This window comes from Neodiprion fabricii, chromosome 4 (genome assembly GCF_021155785.1).
Source record: "Neodiprion fabricii isolate iyNeoFabr1 chromosome 4, iyNeoFabr1.1, whole genome shotgun sequence".
NCBI lineage: Eukaryota > Metazoa > Arthropoda > Insecta > Hymenoptera > Diprionidae > Neodiprion > Neodiprion fabricii.
The window spans coordinates 1,004,934-1,023,145 of NC_060242.1; the positions used below are offsets into that span (position 1 = coordinate 1,004,934).

At 44.0% G+C, this 18,212-nt stretch overlaps 1 protein-coding gene across 4 annotated transcripts in view; it reads left to right on the forward strand.

Annotated features, from left to right (window-relative positions):
* LOC124180787 (zinc finger CCCH domain-containing protein 13) overlaps window positions 1-17,924 on the forward strand; it is a 116,400-nt gene extending 98,476 nt beyond the window's left edge. For 3 of the 4 annotated variants that reach the window (XM_046566573.1, XM_046566571.1, XM_046566572.1), the window contains exons 6-14: window positions 2,252-2,323; window positions 2,402-2,605; window positions 3,038-3,229; window positions 3,312-3,540; window positions 7,740-7,931; window positions 9,084-9,186; window positions 10,021-10,222; window positions 10,391-10,569; window positions 11,431-17,924. In XM_046566573.1, the coding sequence (XP_046422529.1) occupies window positions 2,252-2,323; window positions 2,402-2,605; window positions 3,038-3,229; window positions 3,312-3,540; window positions 7,740-7,931; window positions 9,084-9,186; window positions 10,021-10,222; window positions 10,391-10,569; window positions 11,431-13,666 (3,609 nt within the window). In that variant the 3' untranslated portion in view covers window positions 13,667-17,924. The remainder of the gene's footprint in view (window positions 1-2,251; window positions 2,324-2,401; window positions 2,606-3,037; window positions 3,230-3,311; window positions 3,541-7,739; window positions 7,932-9,083; window positions 9,187-10,020; window positions 10,223-10,390; window positions 10,570-11,430) is intronic. The other variant, XM_046566574.1, reaches the window with a different exon arrangement.
* The last annotated feature ends 288 nt before the right edge of the window (window positions 17,925-18,212 follow it).

Consider the following 18,212-nt stretch of genomic DNA (forward strand, 5'->3'; position numbering starts at 1 on the left):
ATAAGAGCAGGAGTGGAAAGCGGAATATATATAGAATTGAGTGGCTTAAGTTGGTGGCTTTGCAGTAGAGAGGTTGTCGTAACCAAATGCTGCTAATTATCATCGGTTTTAATGACTCATTAACCGACCTTTGCTGCGAGCACATTGTATGGCACAAAGCTTAGCTATTATCTTCCAAAGAACTTGCAGTTCGGCGTAAGACCCGCGCGTCACCAGGGGTCGTGAATTTCCAGAAAACGCAGAGAGAGAGAGAGAGAGATAAAGTAACAACAAAAACGAAAACAAGAAAAAAAAAAAAAATTGCGCGCGCGTCGCATCAAACAGACCAATGAATAACAAAAAAAACTGTACCCACGGATATTTCACCCGATATTTTAATCCCATTAAAAACGAAAAAGAAAATACAGGCAAAGCGACGCGGAACTTCATACATATACATGATGTAGAAGTAAAAGCAAAAATCATGACAAATGTGGGAAAAGGGAATATACCTACGTATAGATATTCGTATGAATCCCACGACTCTCGATCGCCAGGTTCGTCGGTATATGCATAGCTATACAGGGGAAATATTACCGAAGGGAACAGAATTTATCACCTCTTGTTTTCTCCTCGTGAAGTGTTTTCTTTTTTTTTCTCTCTCTCACTCTTTTCATTTGTTTCTTTTTTCAGTTTTTACGCCTCGAATTTAAAACTTTTTTTACTCGCATTGCGATTTCCGATCCATGATAACCGATCAGCAATAATATAGTTGTAGTTGTGTACATAGCTACTGCACTCTCTGGTATTTCGTTCTTCCTTTTACTTTTTTCATTCACAGACATATAATTTACGCGTATGCGCTGCGCTCGACAACGAAATGAACTACCTAGTAATTAATGTTTATTGTTGATGGAACAAAAAAAAAAGAAAAAAGGTGATAAAACGAGAGAGAGAGAGAGAGAGAGAGAGAGAGAGAGAGTTGGGAAAAAGAGCAGGGATCACACGACCCGCAGCGTATAAAGCACCCTGATTTTTTTTTCTCTCGATTTTCATCACACCGATCCGACGACGCGCAGTCGACGTGCCGAACGTGTGATTGAAAATTACTGCAGCACGAAGCGCCGATCCTACGCTTCCCACGCAATATGTCAGGGTGCAGGAAAATAGAAAAAATAAATAAACGAGAAAAAATGAAAAATAAGAAATAAAAAATTCAAATAAATCCCGAAGCTGGAGGCGCAGCGTATAAAATTTACACGCGGCCTTAAGGGAACCGCACGGACAACTCGAGCCGTGGTAATACTACTTGGAAAGTTGAGCGTGCGGCGCGTCAGACTCGGGCTGATACTACTTAGAGCTGCAACGCTTCGCGCGCTCGATTTAACCCGCAATTCGTTCCTCCTTCCACTACACTCGGCTCTCTCTGTTTCTCTCTTTCTTTGCGACTCGGTCCAATTCCCCGTTACTGGCGCTGCTGCAGGGATATGTGCTCAACGGATTTATTCCGAGGATGTAATCCTTCGGTCGATACTTTGTTTCGAGACGCGCCGACTATTCGCTATCAGTTGCTTCGACAAGATCCCAGGCGGCGACGTAACGTCTTAGCCGGGAATAGTCGGGGAATTTCCTCTATCGAGAAAATTTAGGGAAAAGTGAAGGAGTTGTAGAAAAAACGCACTTTTTCTATAAATCGTTTTCAAAAATGTTATTGTTTAATTTCTTATTATTTCTTCTTAAGGTGTAAAACTTCTGGGGTTTTTCATCGTAAAAGCTGCGCAAAATGTCAGGGAAGGTTATTTGAGGAAATTTGTCCTGCGAAACTCGAAATAACTTCGTACCGAGGTGGAGAGAATAATGCGGATCGTGGGTTAAATTCGAATTTGTGCGACCGCACCTTCGCCTGTATCCACACGGTATCCGAATGTCAGACAGATATCTATTTTCGTCAAAGTTTCCAGTGGTTCCAGTTACCGCATTGCTCTAATACGTACGCACCGATTGGACAAAGGGATTCTCCTGCGGCTTTACAGTCTCGTCCTTTGATCTTGCCACGTAGTTGGCATCAATTAAACGAGTGCACGTATTGCGGCGGTGGGAATTCATACGTACGGCGGTTATGTTATACATATATTATACATTTGCGTAATTATCGTCATACAGAAGCGGCGAGAAAATTAATTTTACACAGAGTTTACCAGCTTTTTGAGGATCTTCGTTTTATTCGATTAAAACAGTGGTAACTGAAATTGAATTTTCGATTTTGTTACAGCTGAAGGCGTTCTATGTCGATTTACTCGTACCGCTTGAGACGAATTTGGAGAAGGACACGAAAGTGGTGCAGGTACGTGTCGAAATTCAAGTGAAAAATCATCAGCCATTGATCGACGATGGCTAATCGACGATAACTTTGAATTTTTAGAGCGAGCAAAAGAGATTCTTACAGCAGCACAAGACGCGTTCGGAAACTTACAGCAAGGCTGCGGCTACCATTAAGAAACAACGAAAGAAATCCAGGGGTGCGAGCAAAAGCGGATTGGCGATGGACAAGGAGCTTAAAAACATGCAGATACTCGAGGAGGAAAAATCTAAGCTCGACGCTTTCTGCGAACAGAGTTTGAAGAACGTAAGCACGGTGGTCCTTGTTTAGGGTGTTGGCCATTTTTTTTTTTTTTTTTTCTCAGGTCCACCCTCGAATCAATTTCAAATAATTCAAAATCAATTCCCGAATCTTTTCACATTTTTATCTCAACTCTAACCCGTGCGCCCGCAAAAGGATGGATTTCCCCGTTTAAAATTCACGTGTTTCAGACGCATTGTTATCGTATATTTTATTCTCAGAGTAATAATGTTGAAAAAGAAATTGACGAAAAAATTCGTCCACCACCCTAGTAAGCGTGGATGGAAACCGAACGTTTATCCAGACGTTGCTGACTCTCGGGGACGATTTTAATACCTTTCGAGGCAGTTCCACCCCTTCCTACGTTCTGTAATTTGTTACCTAATTCGGTGAGCTTAAACTCTCGTAATAAATGTCTTATCCTCCTGCGACGAACAGGCGATGACTCAGGAACGGCGGAGATACGGTTTCGTTTTGGAAAGGCAATGCTCGCTGGCAAAGCATTACGTGAGTTTTCACGAAGTGGCGCTCGCGGCGCTTCATCCCTCGGTTGACGAGTGGCGCGAAGTTGCCGGAACTCGGGAATACCTGCCGCAATCCGTCGAGGACATGTTCGCCTCTCGACTCAGGGTGAGTTTGGAGGGAAAGTTTGAAGCCCTGGTCGAAAGCCACGGAATCGCACGCCTCTCATTTCCTCCTCATTCTTCCACAGCAAGTGTCCTTCTGGCCCGAAGACGATGAGAACGGCGGCTCGGAACTGACACTCAGCTCGCAGTTGCGCAAGACTCGAAGCATGGACAGTTCTTGTCTCGAATTGCGACTCGGACCGCCACCCGGAAACAATGCGACACAGAATCACGGGCCTCCTCTTCATCACATCGCCTTGTCGCGAGCACGATCCGAGGCCAATCTTCACGCCTCGAGCCTCTCTCTGGGTCCAGGTGAGTCGTGATTATTTATTGAATTTGCAGTCAATCGAATCCACTCGTCCTTTGATAAAAATCTTCAACTGCTGATACTTGCGGGGCATTCCACGACAACTCGGTAAACGGTTCACTATGAAATTTGTTAATTTCACCATGAATTTTTTATACGTCACTAAGACCTCTGAAGATCCTTCAAGAAGATTTTCAACATTTTTTAATCACGCCTCGTTAGCCCATGATTTTGTAAACCCATCTCAAAAACAACTAATTCGTGTTGTATGAAACAAGAAAAAAAAACATGTAATGTTTTGGAATGTAATTTTTTCTCGCGAAACGGTTCTTCCTTTTCATTTTCTTTCGACGTCTGTTCAGGCACTGTCACTTCTGAATCGAAGCGCGTAATTTTACTCGTTGAACCGTGCGCGAGTCCGCAGAGTTATTTGCTGTGAACGGGTATTGAATGCTATGCAAAATGTACGTGCGAATGTGAATCGGTACGCAGGTGTGCGCGTCCTCCCTTTCTATTGGTAATGTGTGTCGCAAATACGAAAAGGGACGAATGTTTGCATTCCCGTCGATTTCGCGCTAGGCGAGTATCGAGGATTTTCACCCTGTTTACCGTTAGTTTCCCCTCCTTCGTCTATACGGACCAAAACGTTCGAGGCACACGCGTGCCGAATAATTGGTTACATTTTGCCAATTCCTGAACCGTGCAAATTCCAGCTCCCTGAGCCTTTCAATTAACCGTCTCTGACTACGCATCGCTGATAATTACGCGGACTGATATTGGACGAAGAAAAAAGTGTTTTCCAGAAACGAGACAGAAAAAAGCTGCAACTTGATAAAAAAATAAATAAATAAATAAATAAAAGATATATTATTTGACCGCGAGTAAATTTTACGCCCGAATCTCGCCGACCGAAGTACGGAATTTTCTCATCTTTGCAACGTTGAACGCTCGAAATTAAATTCGCACAGGTAGGTGGAAGCATGCGCGTCTAAACAAATTGAATAAATTAACCGAGCGGAATGCCTTGCTTACCGTGCCGCGAGTTATGAAAGTCCGAAGGACGACGTGTAACCATTGTTACCTACTCTCCGCATACGGAATTGCTTGTGTAGCAAATCCACACTTGTAGATACGTACAACGGCGCGGATTCGTATCCGCTTGGCGCATTCCTCCACAGTCGAATCCCCGCATCGGCCTCTTTACAGTATTTCATCATTGAATTCCAGCATAACTTGAAAGTGAGCCTGTGATTCTTTGACGGTAAACTCACGCGTGTGACAAATAGCTCTGCGTAAATCCTGTGTGAAGAAAAAAAAGAAACGAAAAAATATTCCAAAACGAAGAGAAATTTTATCAAGTTTGATACGATTTTAATAGTAACTACATTATGAAACGAGGAAATAATCGACTTTTATTCCTGTGTTACGTATTCGACTTTATTGCCGACTCAACTCTGGGTGCATTATTGACTTGAAGGTTGTTTTCTTTTTATGTATAAGTGTGATCTATCAGTTAAAAAACTGTAATATTATTGAAAGGTAATAATAATACAGAGAAGTGTAGGTCAAAATCGAAAAGGAAGAAAAGAAAGTGAAGACTAGAAAAATTGAAAAACTAATTTGCGGAAAATATAACACCATATTTCCCGCAAGTGCTGGGGAAGAGTGATATTTTTTACTCACAGATTAGAAAGAAAAGTAAAGAGAGATTAATATATTTATTTCATCCCGCTTTTGAGAGAAAAAAAATTGAACATTACGGTTGAGTCGGGAATAAGTATAGTATCGTGATATTTCACGTTAATCGAAAGAATTTCAGAGATCGCAGATAATTTAAAAGAATCTTAGCTCGGTAGACGTTCGGCTTGAGTATCGCGAAGATTGAAGTGAATGTTCGCATAAGGAAATATACATCGTATTCAAAATTGATGGATCGAATACAGAGCGGGAATCAAGTGCGAGAAAGAAATGGTGGATTCCTGACGGATTACAAAGATAAAGAACAGACGTGAGAGGAGAAGTACGTGAGCTTCGGTGCAGGACGACCAGCACGCGGAAATACCGTAGGGATGACTTTTAGGAGGAGGGGGTTGAAAAAGAAGGGGACAGGTTTTCCCATCCCGCGGGTAACACGTCCCTGCGAAGCCGCCTCCGGAGGAAATATCGCAGGGCGGTAAATAACTAATGCGTAACACGCGAGCGTCTGTTCGAGTTGATAAATCGTTCGATTTTGAAACGCCGCTCGCTTCAGGCAGCCCAGCTCTTTTTAATACCCAACAAACATGCCGTTCAACCTTCGATTACCCGCCTCTTCCTGTCTCACCGGCGATAAACCGACCCGCTCAATTCGCCAATTTTATCGCCTCGCGGGCACCGCGATGAATAATTTCCGTACTGCCGATTAGCCCATGCTCCAGCGGTTTCGTTCTGTAATGTATGTGCGAAAAAGGTGGTGGGCTTAAATGTCCGAAAGCGGCAAATTCCGAATTTTTTGGTGGCGAAACTCAGAGTAAAGGAATCAAACTTTGACGAAACATCAAAGTTTCGAATGGTCCAAAATCAGAGGCTCAAAGTACGGAAAGGAGAAAATGCCGAAAGGACGTAGCTCCGACGAGTCAAAGTTTCGAAAGTGCGAAATTGAGAAATTTTTTAAATCTGATATATCGAAATTTCCGAATGATCCGAGATTTTGAGTACCGTGAATTTCTGGCTTGGTGAAATTTTATCACTTTAATCTTTCTTTGATTTGGATTTTCCGTATTTTTACGTTCGGAATCCTGGTCATTCCGATTTTTGGTATTTCTCATATTTTACACCCACTCGGTCGAGTAAACTACTCTGTGTGAGTATATTTCTCTATGGTAAGTTTACTTTCCGGAACTTTGCTCCATCGTACCTTGAATTTTCGGGATATTGCATTTCGGAACTTTGAACCGTCGGCTTTCCGACCATTCGAAACTTTGTTGTTTCGTAAAGATTTAATTTCTTTACTTCAAGTTTCGCCGGCAAATAATTCGGAATTAGGCGTTTTCGGAAATTTTTAAATTCGGAACTTCAAACCCGTCCCCGGAAAAGTACATAGCTAAGACCAAAAAAGAAAAAAAAGGTACACAGAAGCAATACATTTGTACACGTTATGCCGATAAAGGCTCGTGGAAATGATTGAAGCACTCGCACCATCCACAAGAATTTCATCAAATAGTTATCTGTAACGCGTCGAGCGGACACTGATCTGGCTCTGTTAGGAGGTGGCAAAAAATTGCAAGAGTACAGGGAACGATTTGTCATTCAAGATGCTAGAAAAGGCGACGTGTATCTCAGACGGACCGAGCTGCACGGAGGAGCAAGAAGAAGAAGGCAAAACGTGATACGCATAAGTCAGACGCGCGGCAGGAAAGCTGATAAGCTTTATCGAGATCCGGAGTGAACTTTTCGCCGGTTGTTGCAAGCTCGAGGACAACGCGGCGCGTGCATGCACATGCCGTTGTAAATCGAGTCTGGTGAATCCCCGGGGGCGTTTCGAGTGTGCAGTCACTGTGCTCCGCACCGCATGTGTAACCCGGTACTCGGAGGTCGTCCCCTGGGTCGGCGGGCAGACGACGCGACTGTCCTCGACTACGGGCCACGTCCTCGACAAAGAGGAAGAGTTCCCAAGTTCCTCGCCGCTCTGGGACTCCCCCGCAATTTACGTCCTCCAGGATGCAGAACTTCCGGATACAGTTTGCGGAAAAACGAGACGGATTCGAGGGGCGGGATGTTACGGGACGAAATTTCTTTTCGGGCTGCAGCGCGACATGAATAATTTTTTAATGAAACTAGACGGTTAATTGATTGTTCGAATAATGATTGATTGAATTTTTAACGCGCTCCTCGGACAATCATGTTTACCTACATCGGATAACGCAGTTGTTTGGACAGTAGCTTAGGGAGAATTATAAACTACAATACGGTGCGTAAACAGGACGAATCAATTTACAGGCTTCGCTTGTATCGGATTTCACAATCCTGGTTCGTTGATTGTACCCGGGAGTGAATAGCAAGAACGGGATAATGAATTCATTGTGTAATATTCGATTGAGAAAATTGCATCATGATTCAAATTGCCGGAACATCTGTTGAAATCTTATGAGATCGAAGAGTTGAGTCTTTCTATTTGTAAAAATAAAAAACTGTAACTAGACAAAAAAAATTTCTCCACTTTCAGAGGCCCCTGAAACACCGCCGAGGCCAAGATCAATGGCCCCCGCCTCTCGCAGCAGCGGAATGGGGGGCGTAGGTGGTGTTGGAACGGGGGGCGGTTGGGGTGACGCGCCTTTGGCGAGGGCGCTTTTCGCCTACCTTAGTTCGGGGGAGAACCAGCTGAGCTTCTTGGAAGGAGACTTGATCGCGCTGATGGGTGAGTAGCCGAGTAAAAGGAGGAGAAGAATGAATGAAAAAGGAAAGAAACAATGATCGAAAAACTTGGATTTCTTTTTCCGCACTCAACGATAAAGAGGCCCAATTTTTATTATCGGCATTCGGTCGAGCGGCAGAGCCAATTATTTATGTTCGGATCGGTGAACAGCATGCAGTTCAGTGAGTGACTGTATATTTCCGGCATTCAAATACCGTTTCGAGATTGCAGCTTGCGTACGATGCACAGCGAATTCGCTGGCCATTAGGCGAAGTGCCTTCACAGTCATTGCACAAGCGCGAATTGCGGGGCTGAACAGCTAGCCGGCTAGTATAAATCCCAGAACGCGTATCGATATCGCTGCTCTTTGAAGAACCTTCGTTCTTCCATGAATTTGTGGTTTCAAATCTGCGGAGTCTCGCCAAATATCGAATCAAGTTTCATGGGAATTTATTTCCACTTGGGAAAGACATTGGCAGAATTTTTGCGTTGAAATGCGGAGGTGTAAAAAGCACCGTCGTGACTCTGCAGTGCTCGAATCATTCCTCCATTATTTACCCAGCCCCGTCGCAAACATGAATTATTATTTATCAGCCATAAGTGAGCGAGCTGATTCAATGTTCTTCTTCACGTGTAATTACGAGGCCCAGTTTCGCGGGCCTAGGTCACATTCCACTCGTGTTTTCGAATTTTAAATTTCAATGCTGAGGAATTTTCCGGGCAGTCTGGAAGGTGACAGGCTGAGGATGGAGAAGCAGGTGCAATTTAAGTGTCTTGAAAGTGCAGCGCGTTGAGACGGGTGCAAAGAGTAGTCGAGTAAATTTTTAACGCCCCTTAAACGCCTCTTCACTTTCTTCAGACGAGTCGCTATGTGCTGGCAGACGCTAGAAATCTCGTTTCAGATCTCACATAGCGGCGTAAAACAGCAGGGTGGTAAAATTTTCATCACTTCTCTGTATTCGCGATGAATAAAGTTTGATCCCAGAATTTCAACACTAACACTTACAACCGACGGACAGTTGTTCCTGGGACCATTTGTACCCTTTCTTGTCATTCCTTCGCAGGATACGTTCTTCTGGACTGAAGCTTAGACTCTGAGTCAAATGTTTGAACAAATCGAGTTTTTAAACGTTGCCTTGTTTCTCATTCGCACAGGTGACAGACAGAAGGGATGGCAATTTGGGGAGAACCTGCGTACTCAGAGCTCAGGCTGGTTCCCTCTCGCATACACCGAGATCATCATCGACGAAACTCTTGGGTGAGTGACTTGTATTGTACCAAGTTCTTCCATTTTGCACGAATTCCCGTTCCTTGATTCCATCGATCCGAAATTTCCCTTTTAAACGGCTCTGAAACGAATCCTTGGAGATCCCTTCTCAACACAGTTTCTTTGGCAGAATAACTGGATAAACAAACCTGTTGAAACTTTTCTCATTCTTTGTTTCTTTTCTTGTTACGTCACCTTCTCAAGTTGGGACGACCGGCCAACCGAGTCATTTTGCTGAAGAAAATGGTAACTCATGTTAATAATCTTCTACGTAGCACCTATAATCATCTGCAATTGTCCACGGTGATTATCTGCGGCAGGTCTCATTTCGCACCACAATTTTAATTTTATTTTTTTCTCTATCTCTTCTCTTCATCAGCCATAATACATTAAAGATCCATTTAGTTTTGCTAAAGAGATCGGCATTGAAACGTGATTCATAATCTAAGTTCCGGCAGTTTATCGACATCGAGAACGTTGACGAGGTACATTTAAACCATAAAATACCCTCACGAACCACATAAATCAACCCCAAATAGTCCAGCCCGTCGACTTACTTACCAGTCTCCCTGCATCTTCACCCTCGCGACGAATACGGGAAGTGCAGAAGAGGCCTTCTTAACGCCTTGGCAGACAAGTGCCGCGGGGCAGAGGGGGAGACTCCGGCAATTGCATTCCTAGGCTGCTCGGCCATTCAACGCTCCCCGAGATACTTAGGGACCTTTAGACCTCGACGTTCCAATCTCCCCCTCCCACGACTTTGAGCATCTCATTCGGTCTCTCTACGGGGTCCCCTGATAACGAGAGACTCTCCTTCGCCCCCAGGTCGCCGTCCCGCGCCTCCAACAGCGGACGGACACCCGAGCCGAGAGTCGTACCGCCGTGCAAACCGCCGCCGTCTCGGCCCCCCGTCACTCCAGGAGTCGAAGAGGGCACCTCGAGCAACAGCAGCCACACACCCACCAACATGTCGAACAGCAACAGTTCCCAAACGATCACGACGCCGACGTCTCGACAGGCCAAATCCGTGAGTCCAATTACCCACTATATGACTAATTTTCAGGTTCACCGCGAGCTTGCCAATGTCATCTGGCACGTTGGTTTGGCCTGGTTCGAACACCCCTTACGGGTAAAAACAAAGAGACAGTTTTCGACCCCGATCCCTGACGATGCCACGTTTCTTACCCTTCCGCAGATGCGGCCCTCCGGAACCCTGCCCGCGGCCTTGGCCGGCGGTCGCCGAGTCCAGCCTCCCGTGCCTCCGGTCCCCCCACCCCAGGCCATCACCTCCTTGCACAGCAGCAACGACAGCGGATTCTCTAACGAGCCTCCGGTCCATCCTGACATCGATTACAGCGACGACGAGGCCATCAGGTGAGGGGTAGATTGTGTTTGTTCGCCTCTTCTCGGTTTTGTTTTCTATTCGAATACTACGAGGCACCATTTGCAACGCGGCGCAGATCGCCTTGGAAGCCAGACTTTTACTGGCTTTGTGATATTTTTCTGGCTTGGTTTTTTGGCACACGGTTTTCGCTCACGACTGATCATATTCTTCATGGAATTCTGGCACGCGTGTTGTACAGATATTTTTGTTGATGTTTCTTTTTTTTATTATTCTCTGTTACTTGGACAGGAATTCATACTGCCAAATTGATCCTTTGACTGGATAATAATGATGATACATAGAAAAAAAATGTATGTGTAACATAATATCACGTAACAACGATCCATCAAGCTATTGTATGAAGGAAGCTCTGGACATGGAAATGGTGCAGCTGCGGTATATTATTGGTTACGTTTAGCGCATAGTAAGGACTCGGGACACACACACCGTATGTGGGATGGTGGTCGGTGCACGGCAAAGAGTCTGCGTTAAAATTCCACAAGGTTTTCTCCTTTTTCAAAATAACGAATTTTCAAGCCTTTTAACCCTATCCCTTTTGTCTTGTCTTACGTTCTTCTATTTTATTTGCGTTCTGTACTATCCGGAACGCGATACGGAAATCGGCATCAATCGGTGGCGGAGCTTTGAAACTGCTTGGATCTCTTTCCTTGTACCATCGTGCTTTTTCATTTTTCACCCTGACTTGTACAGTGTCTGTAAGCCAGCCTCGTTTATCTACATCCCCGTTTGTTTGTTTTCTTTTCTTTCCGCCATGCCTTATCATCTCGTCATCCCGAAAAAAAACACGAAAAAAAAATTAAAAACAAAAAAAACAAACATCAACTCCAAAGCAGGCAGCGACGTAAGCCCCGAGCGGAGAGAATCGCGGATGCTGACAGGGTACAGGGGACTCAGCAACAGCACGCGAGGGAAGACGGAGGAACAATGACCAAGGAGTGGCAAAATGACTCCTGGAAGACCATACCGAAGGACGAGAACAGCTGGCAGCTATACAAGAACGCGATGGACCTATGGGACAACGTCGATCAGGGTACGGGGGGCGGCGACAAGCCGGAAACGCGGTACCATCAACACGTCGAGCGGGAGCGCGAGGAAGCGGATACCCCGAGGATCGCGACGAACCCTCGAGCATACGCGAGGAACTCGGTAGAGCGAAGCAGCAAGGCGGGAGGCGAAGCTTACGAGCGAAACGGGGAGTACTCGAGTGACTACGAGGGGCGGGCCCGACGACCCAGGGAACGACCGAACCCCAACCAGCGGAACAAGTTTCGGGATGAACCTGCGAGTCCCCCGCGATACGCGCAGCGGCGAACGACGAAGGTCGCGACTCAGGAGCAGGAGTACAAGTCGGAGAAGCAGAGCGGGCCCGGGAAGTACGGGGCCAACGAGTACACGCCGAGGTACGAGAACAAGGCGAAGAAGTACTACGAGGACGACGTGACCGACGGGAACGAGCAGAGTGGGATGAGCAACGTACGCCGAGGGTACAAGCCTGTATCGCAGTGCGAAACTCCGACCGGCTACGACGAGGACGCTAAGCCGGAATCGGACTCGGACGAGGAGAGCACCGTAACTCTACCGGAAACCGGACGCAAGGTCGAGCACATTGCGCAGAAGCTGGAACAGACAGCGCAGAAATACGCGCGGGGCTTGAGTCCCGCTAAATTCGTCGATCCGGGGACCGTTGCCGAGCTTAAGGAGGAGTACAAGGACTCTCAGGATGACGCGGAGGGCAGAGGTTACGACAGGGAACGCGAGAGGGAGAGGGAACGGTACTTCGAGAGGGAGAGAAACTTGGAGAAGAATCGAAGGGTCGAGCGGGCTTCGAGTCGGCGTTTCGACGAGAGGCCCAGACCGCCGTTCGAGGAGGCCCCGGATCGGCCGAGGCTTCCGCCTTACCGGGAACGACGGTATTCGGAAAAGGAAGAGATTTACGGGGAGACGGTTGGACGAGGGGGACGCGAGAATTCGGGAGTAGACGGCAAGGATCGCGGGTACGAGTCTAACTTCGAGACGAAACTGGAGCGCAGCAAAGTCGCAGAGAAGTTGAACAGGGCCGATCAGCGCGGGCAGAGTCCTCTAAAGTTTGATAAAAACGCGCAGAAGATCGCCGATCACAACGACACGAACTACAACAACAACAACAACAACAACAGCAACAACACCCTGCAGAAGAACGAGAAACGCCTTACCTCCCGTCACGGGATGTCGAATTTTGAGACAGACGGCAAGGGACCGAAACTCGTGAAGCGGACCAAGTCCTTCTGGCGATTCCGGCGCGACTCGGACGTCCTCGAGGGCATGGCGCTTTGGCAGCATCGCTCCCTCGTCGACATACCGAAGATGCTTAAACGCGAGGAGGCACGCGAACGACGGGAGGATCACGAGCGCGGAACATCGACGGAGGATCGCGACCATTCGCCGGGGGGGCGGGATCCCGAAGGGGGACATCGGGCGGCTAGGGAACGGCCACGCGACCGAGAAAGGGGGGCGGAGGAGCCGAAACCCGCGGAGAGGATACACAAACCGGAAAGATCCGGGGAGCAGCAAGCTTTTTCCGACGATTTCCCCACACCCGCGGAAAGGCCGAAGGTCAGCGAAAGGTCCGAGTACCGGATGCAGCAACAACAGCAGCAGCAGCACGAGGAACGCGCGTATTTCGTGGGGAATATATCGAGGAAAGCGATACTGGAGAATGAGCGCAAGCGCAGCCTCGAGGCCAAGCAGAACATGGTCGTCGCCGAACTGAAGGTGACGAACGAGACGAAGAAGAGCGAACGCCGTAAGAAGGCCTACGGCGACGACGATGACGGTCTTATTCAAAATTTCTCCGACACCGAGGCTTCCGACGAAGAGTCTACGTACAGCTGCATCGTTGTCAAGGATCAGGTTGTCGCTGAGAAGACTTTACTGCCGAGGACCAAACTCCGCAAGGACGGTGACAGGGATAAAGGGTGGGGACGGGAGAGGGAAAGGGATAGGGAGAGGGAGAGGGAGAGAAACACTTGCGGGCCTTGGTACGATCTCTGGGGAGTCGATCCTTCCGTAAAGAGTAAGAAACAGTAAATGCCCGCGGCGTTACCACGGAGGGGAACGACCGGAAACATCGCTACTTTATTTTTATCGTTTGTTATTGTTCTTCGCTGCATTTTATGTAACGCCTAATTTTATGTTTAACACACCCGTGTGACCTTTTCCGTTTGTTTCTGTTCAATTTTATCTACAACGCATACGTTTTGGAAGATACCGCGACGAGAAATCGGTACCACTTTTTTTCAAGTCGATAATAAAATTGTTCCAACAATTCCTCCATGCCGAATATCAATAGAAAATGTTATTTCTTTTCTGTATTTATGGACCTCTCGTTCAACTTATTAAATTATTACTTTACGGAGACGTTAAAGAAAGAGGGAATTGAAAAAATTGTACCGATTTTGTTCCGTGTCATTTCGTCTTACGCGTATGGCTCTAAGATCTTCTGTCAGTGTGCGATGTGTGGATTTTTTAATTTTTCCTTGTATGTAACCCTGTTGACCTAAACGTGCAAAAAAATTTTACGCCCCGAGGTTTACCCTCCAAATTATCTGTACATCATGATGTTTACTTTAGCGAGGGAAGAGAACGGGAGAAGAAGAGGGAAAAAAAAAAATGAAATAACGAGGGAGAGTGAAAGAGTGGAATAATTCTGTCCAGAGGGTGATGATGTGACGGAGGGTGAGCGGCGGGGTGTTGAATCGAGAAATTTGGCGTCGCTGAAGAGCTTTTTGCGGATACATGTTTTGTGTGTTGCTGTTATTTTTCACCCCATCCCCTTGTTTTTGCCTTTGTTTTTCGACCGCCGCACGATAAACATTAAAACACGATCGAGGGGCGCATCAAAAAGTCATTCAAACTTCCCTGAATTACTTTACTTGGCAGGAAATGGCCGGCCCGATGTTGGCTCTCCCAGAAGCAAACAACACCCGCGTCCACACAATTGCAAAATCTCGATAGTATTTTATTGTTTTTTTTTCTTTTCTTCTTTCTCTTTTCACGGATAAACTTTATAATCGCAGCTGTCACACACTTTTGCGTATTTCAAAGCTCTTAAGCACCGATCAAAATATCGATAAAGAATTTTGCTTTTAGATTACTTTTTCTTCTTAATAATTTATTACTATGTTATGATTTGAGGCACAACGATTTAAAAAAACAGTACTACACAATACTCCGGTCTCGTAAATACGTATGAGGTATACGCACAGAGATTATTATTATCGTTATTGTTATTATTATTTAAACATATATTTAACTATAATGTATTCTTTTTTTTTTTTCTTTTTAATCACATGCATACGAAACACTGCTTTGCATCAGGTAAAAATTCACAATGACTGCAAAGTGAAAGGGAATTTGATGCACATTTATCACGAATGTTGCGGTAGAGAAAAACTTCGCTCCCATCATCGATCCGCGTTGCGACGAAACCAAGGCGAGCTGAAGTATATGTATAAATGGTGCTTGAAATTTCATCGATGTAATGAATGGAATTTCTTTTTTAAAGGGTGCGAGGAGAGTGCGTCACGCACGCTTATTTACGAAGATTACGAGTAGATGATTAACGTCCCGCAGGGGTAGTGCATGCTATGGTGTCGGTACTAACCTGGGATTATTTCAGGGGGAACATATTCGCAACGGTGAAGCTCCGCAAGACGAAGACCAACGACCGATCGGCACCGGCCTTGTCATGAAACACGCTATTGTTATAGATCGAACGAAGAATAAAAATCTTATCACATTCCACGGTGTGAATGTTCGTCCATCACGTTGTTCGAGAACGCCATGCATGTTACGAATAAAATACACACGTCATAGGTGCAATATAGGAAGAAGAAATTATTTCAAATTATATGTATAGAAAATAATAAGCGGTTATTTTTCACTGATAACACGGTGTGACTCGTGTTTCATCGGGGCATTAGTAAAGTAATTCGTTGTTATCGATTGTGCAGAAATAATAGCTACGATGCGAGAACGAGAATTTTATAAAAATTACTCTGAAGGCGAGAGAATAGTGAAAGAAGAAGAAAAAAAAAAGGAAAACGTATCAAGCTCTCATTTTTATTCACCGGTTAGGTTACTAGAAGAAAATAATTTTTTATACACACACGTATTCGTCCGATACATGTAAAAAATGAAAATAAAAAATAAATATGTATAAATTATAAAAATACGACACACCAAACTCACAGGAATTGAACTTTTCCAGAAGTGCGAAATAATCAAATACGCAAAACTTTGTCTTGTTTAACCGACTGACGGACAGAGAGTTAGGCTGTAGTAGTCTGATCTAAAAATAAGATAAAATTTTGTCGGATTTTGAAAAAGGTGCTCAACTGTTCACATATTCTCACGAACTTCTCTATGGGTGGGAGGATAGCAGAGTCAAAGAAAGTAACGTTATCCATCTTCAACGGTATAAACACTCGTTTAAACCGTGATTTTCACTCTTCCAATTATTTTTATCTCTATTTTTGTCTAGCATTTTCCTGTCACGTCAGATCGAGATTCGAGCTTTGAGCCTCCTACGCGTTCCCGTCAATTTCTTGCTATCGCTCATTTCCATTACGATTATTATTATTTTCTCGTTCTCATTTCCATCCCCTCGGGACTCGATACTTGAAATTTCTACAAAAAAAAGAAAAAGAAAAATAAAACAACGTCTTGGAAGTTTCTTCACTTGAGAAGAAAATAACTAAGAGAAAAAGAAATAGAGGTTCGACAACGTTCTCCCGCTGGATACATTTGTCCGTCAAGTGTGTGATCTCAGCTGTTTTAAAATTCATCCTTCAACGAGTGTAAATAACAATAATTGAAGTTTTACAATGTCTGCATTACGTCTTTCATCAGGGGTTAACCGACGCATGAGTTTCAACTTGAGGAAAAAAAAAATATGTAAAAAATACCGTCAATACCGAGAAGATGATAAGGGAAATAATTTGATCACGTTACATATTTCACATCAGCTGTATTATACTCCCTGTATGCGGGAGGTAAAATAGACGATCGTAAAGTTGGGGGAAACAGGCGAATCGGTGCGGTTATGCATCGTTACTCCTGTGTGCTCTACGTGGGGAACAAGGGTAGTCGGTGTATGCCGTCACCGCCTTTCGTAAAAATGAAACTTTTATCCAGGCATCGTGAAACGTGTCGTACGTATAAACATCCAGAGCATGAAGCTTACAGCGGAAGCTCGTAATATTCGAACTTTGACCCTCGGAAATGCAGCAGCGCTCTTCACTTGTTGTGCATTTATTTTTCTCACTTTTCTTTTACCCATTCGCTGATCGTTATATATAATAAATTTCCTCCTCTGTAACGATGTACAGACACTTCCGTACCTATGATATTTGTCTGTCGTCCGAACTTCTAGCTAATTAATTATGATAACGACGTTTTCACGTTTAGATATCTAAAATTACAATTACAATATCTGTCTATTCTACGCTATGTCTCTGAGCTGGCTGATTAACGATTTATTACTTTTATTTCTTATTTCGTACGATATCATTCATATATAGAGTGTGTGAATATATACATATATATGTATATATATATATATATATATACTATAGAAAGTATGAATGCAAATAGCATGTATTAATACAACGAATTTTTAACCACGTTTACTTTGATATAATTAATTATCAATTAGCCTAATAATTAACATTTCCTGACGTTATCATCCATATCTTGAATTTTGTAGGAGCTTATGATTCATGTCGACAGCCGTATTAATTCAAATATCTCGTTTTATGTACAATGCGATACGCGCGGCGTATAAGGATGAATACATATTACCTATATAGGTATTTGTATATAAGAATACAAAAAAACGTATATAATATATCAAATTATACTTTGTATAGCTTTGCAGAAAAAGAAAATGACAAAAAAACAAACTTTATTATTATTATTATTATCATTATTATTATTGTTGTTATTATTATTATTATTATTATTAATTATTATATAATAATTATTGAAAAAAAATGGTTTAGGGGCGATTTTTTTATAACAATTGCATATTATACCATATACATTATATTATATAATTACATACATAAATTTACAAAATGTTAATATATTACCAGGAAGAAGGTTATAAATAAGTCGGGGATTAAGCAATAAGCTTCGATTCGTAATTTCCATCCAACGACTCATCGCGCCGACTGATTGTAACACGTGAAGTAGGTTAGGCGACAAAAAAATTGTTAAAATAAGCACCAATCACCAATGTATACATTCGATATAATAATAATAAGGTATATTGTTATTAAATTAACATTTTTCTGCGTAACAATGATTATTGTCGCATATGCAAATCCCGTAAATGTCAATATTTCACGACCACGTATTCGGTATGACTTCCTTTATTGTATACGAACTCGTCGTCACCCAGACTGCTGTTGTGAGCTGATTATTTTCTTTGTCGTTTATTGGACGATGAGATAAAAAAAAAAAAAAAAACAGAAACATACAAACACATGCGAAAAGAAGAGAACAAACAGACGAAAATTGCAGACACCGCGTCGGTGACGCGGGAGATGAGATAACTGTGTAAACAGTTAAA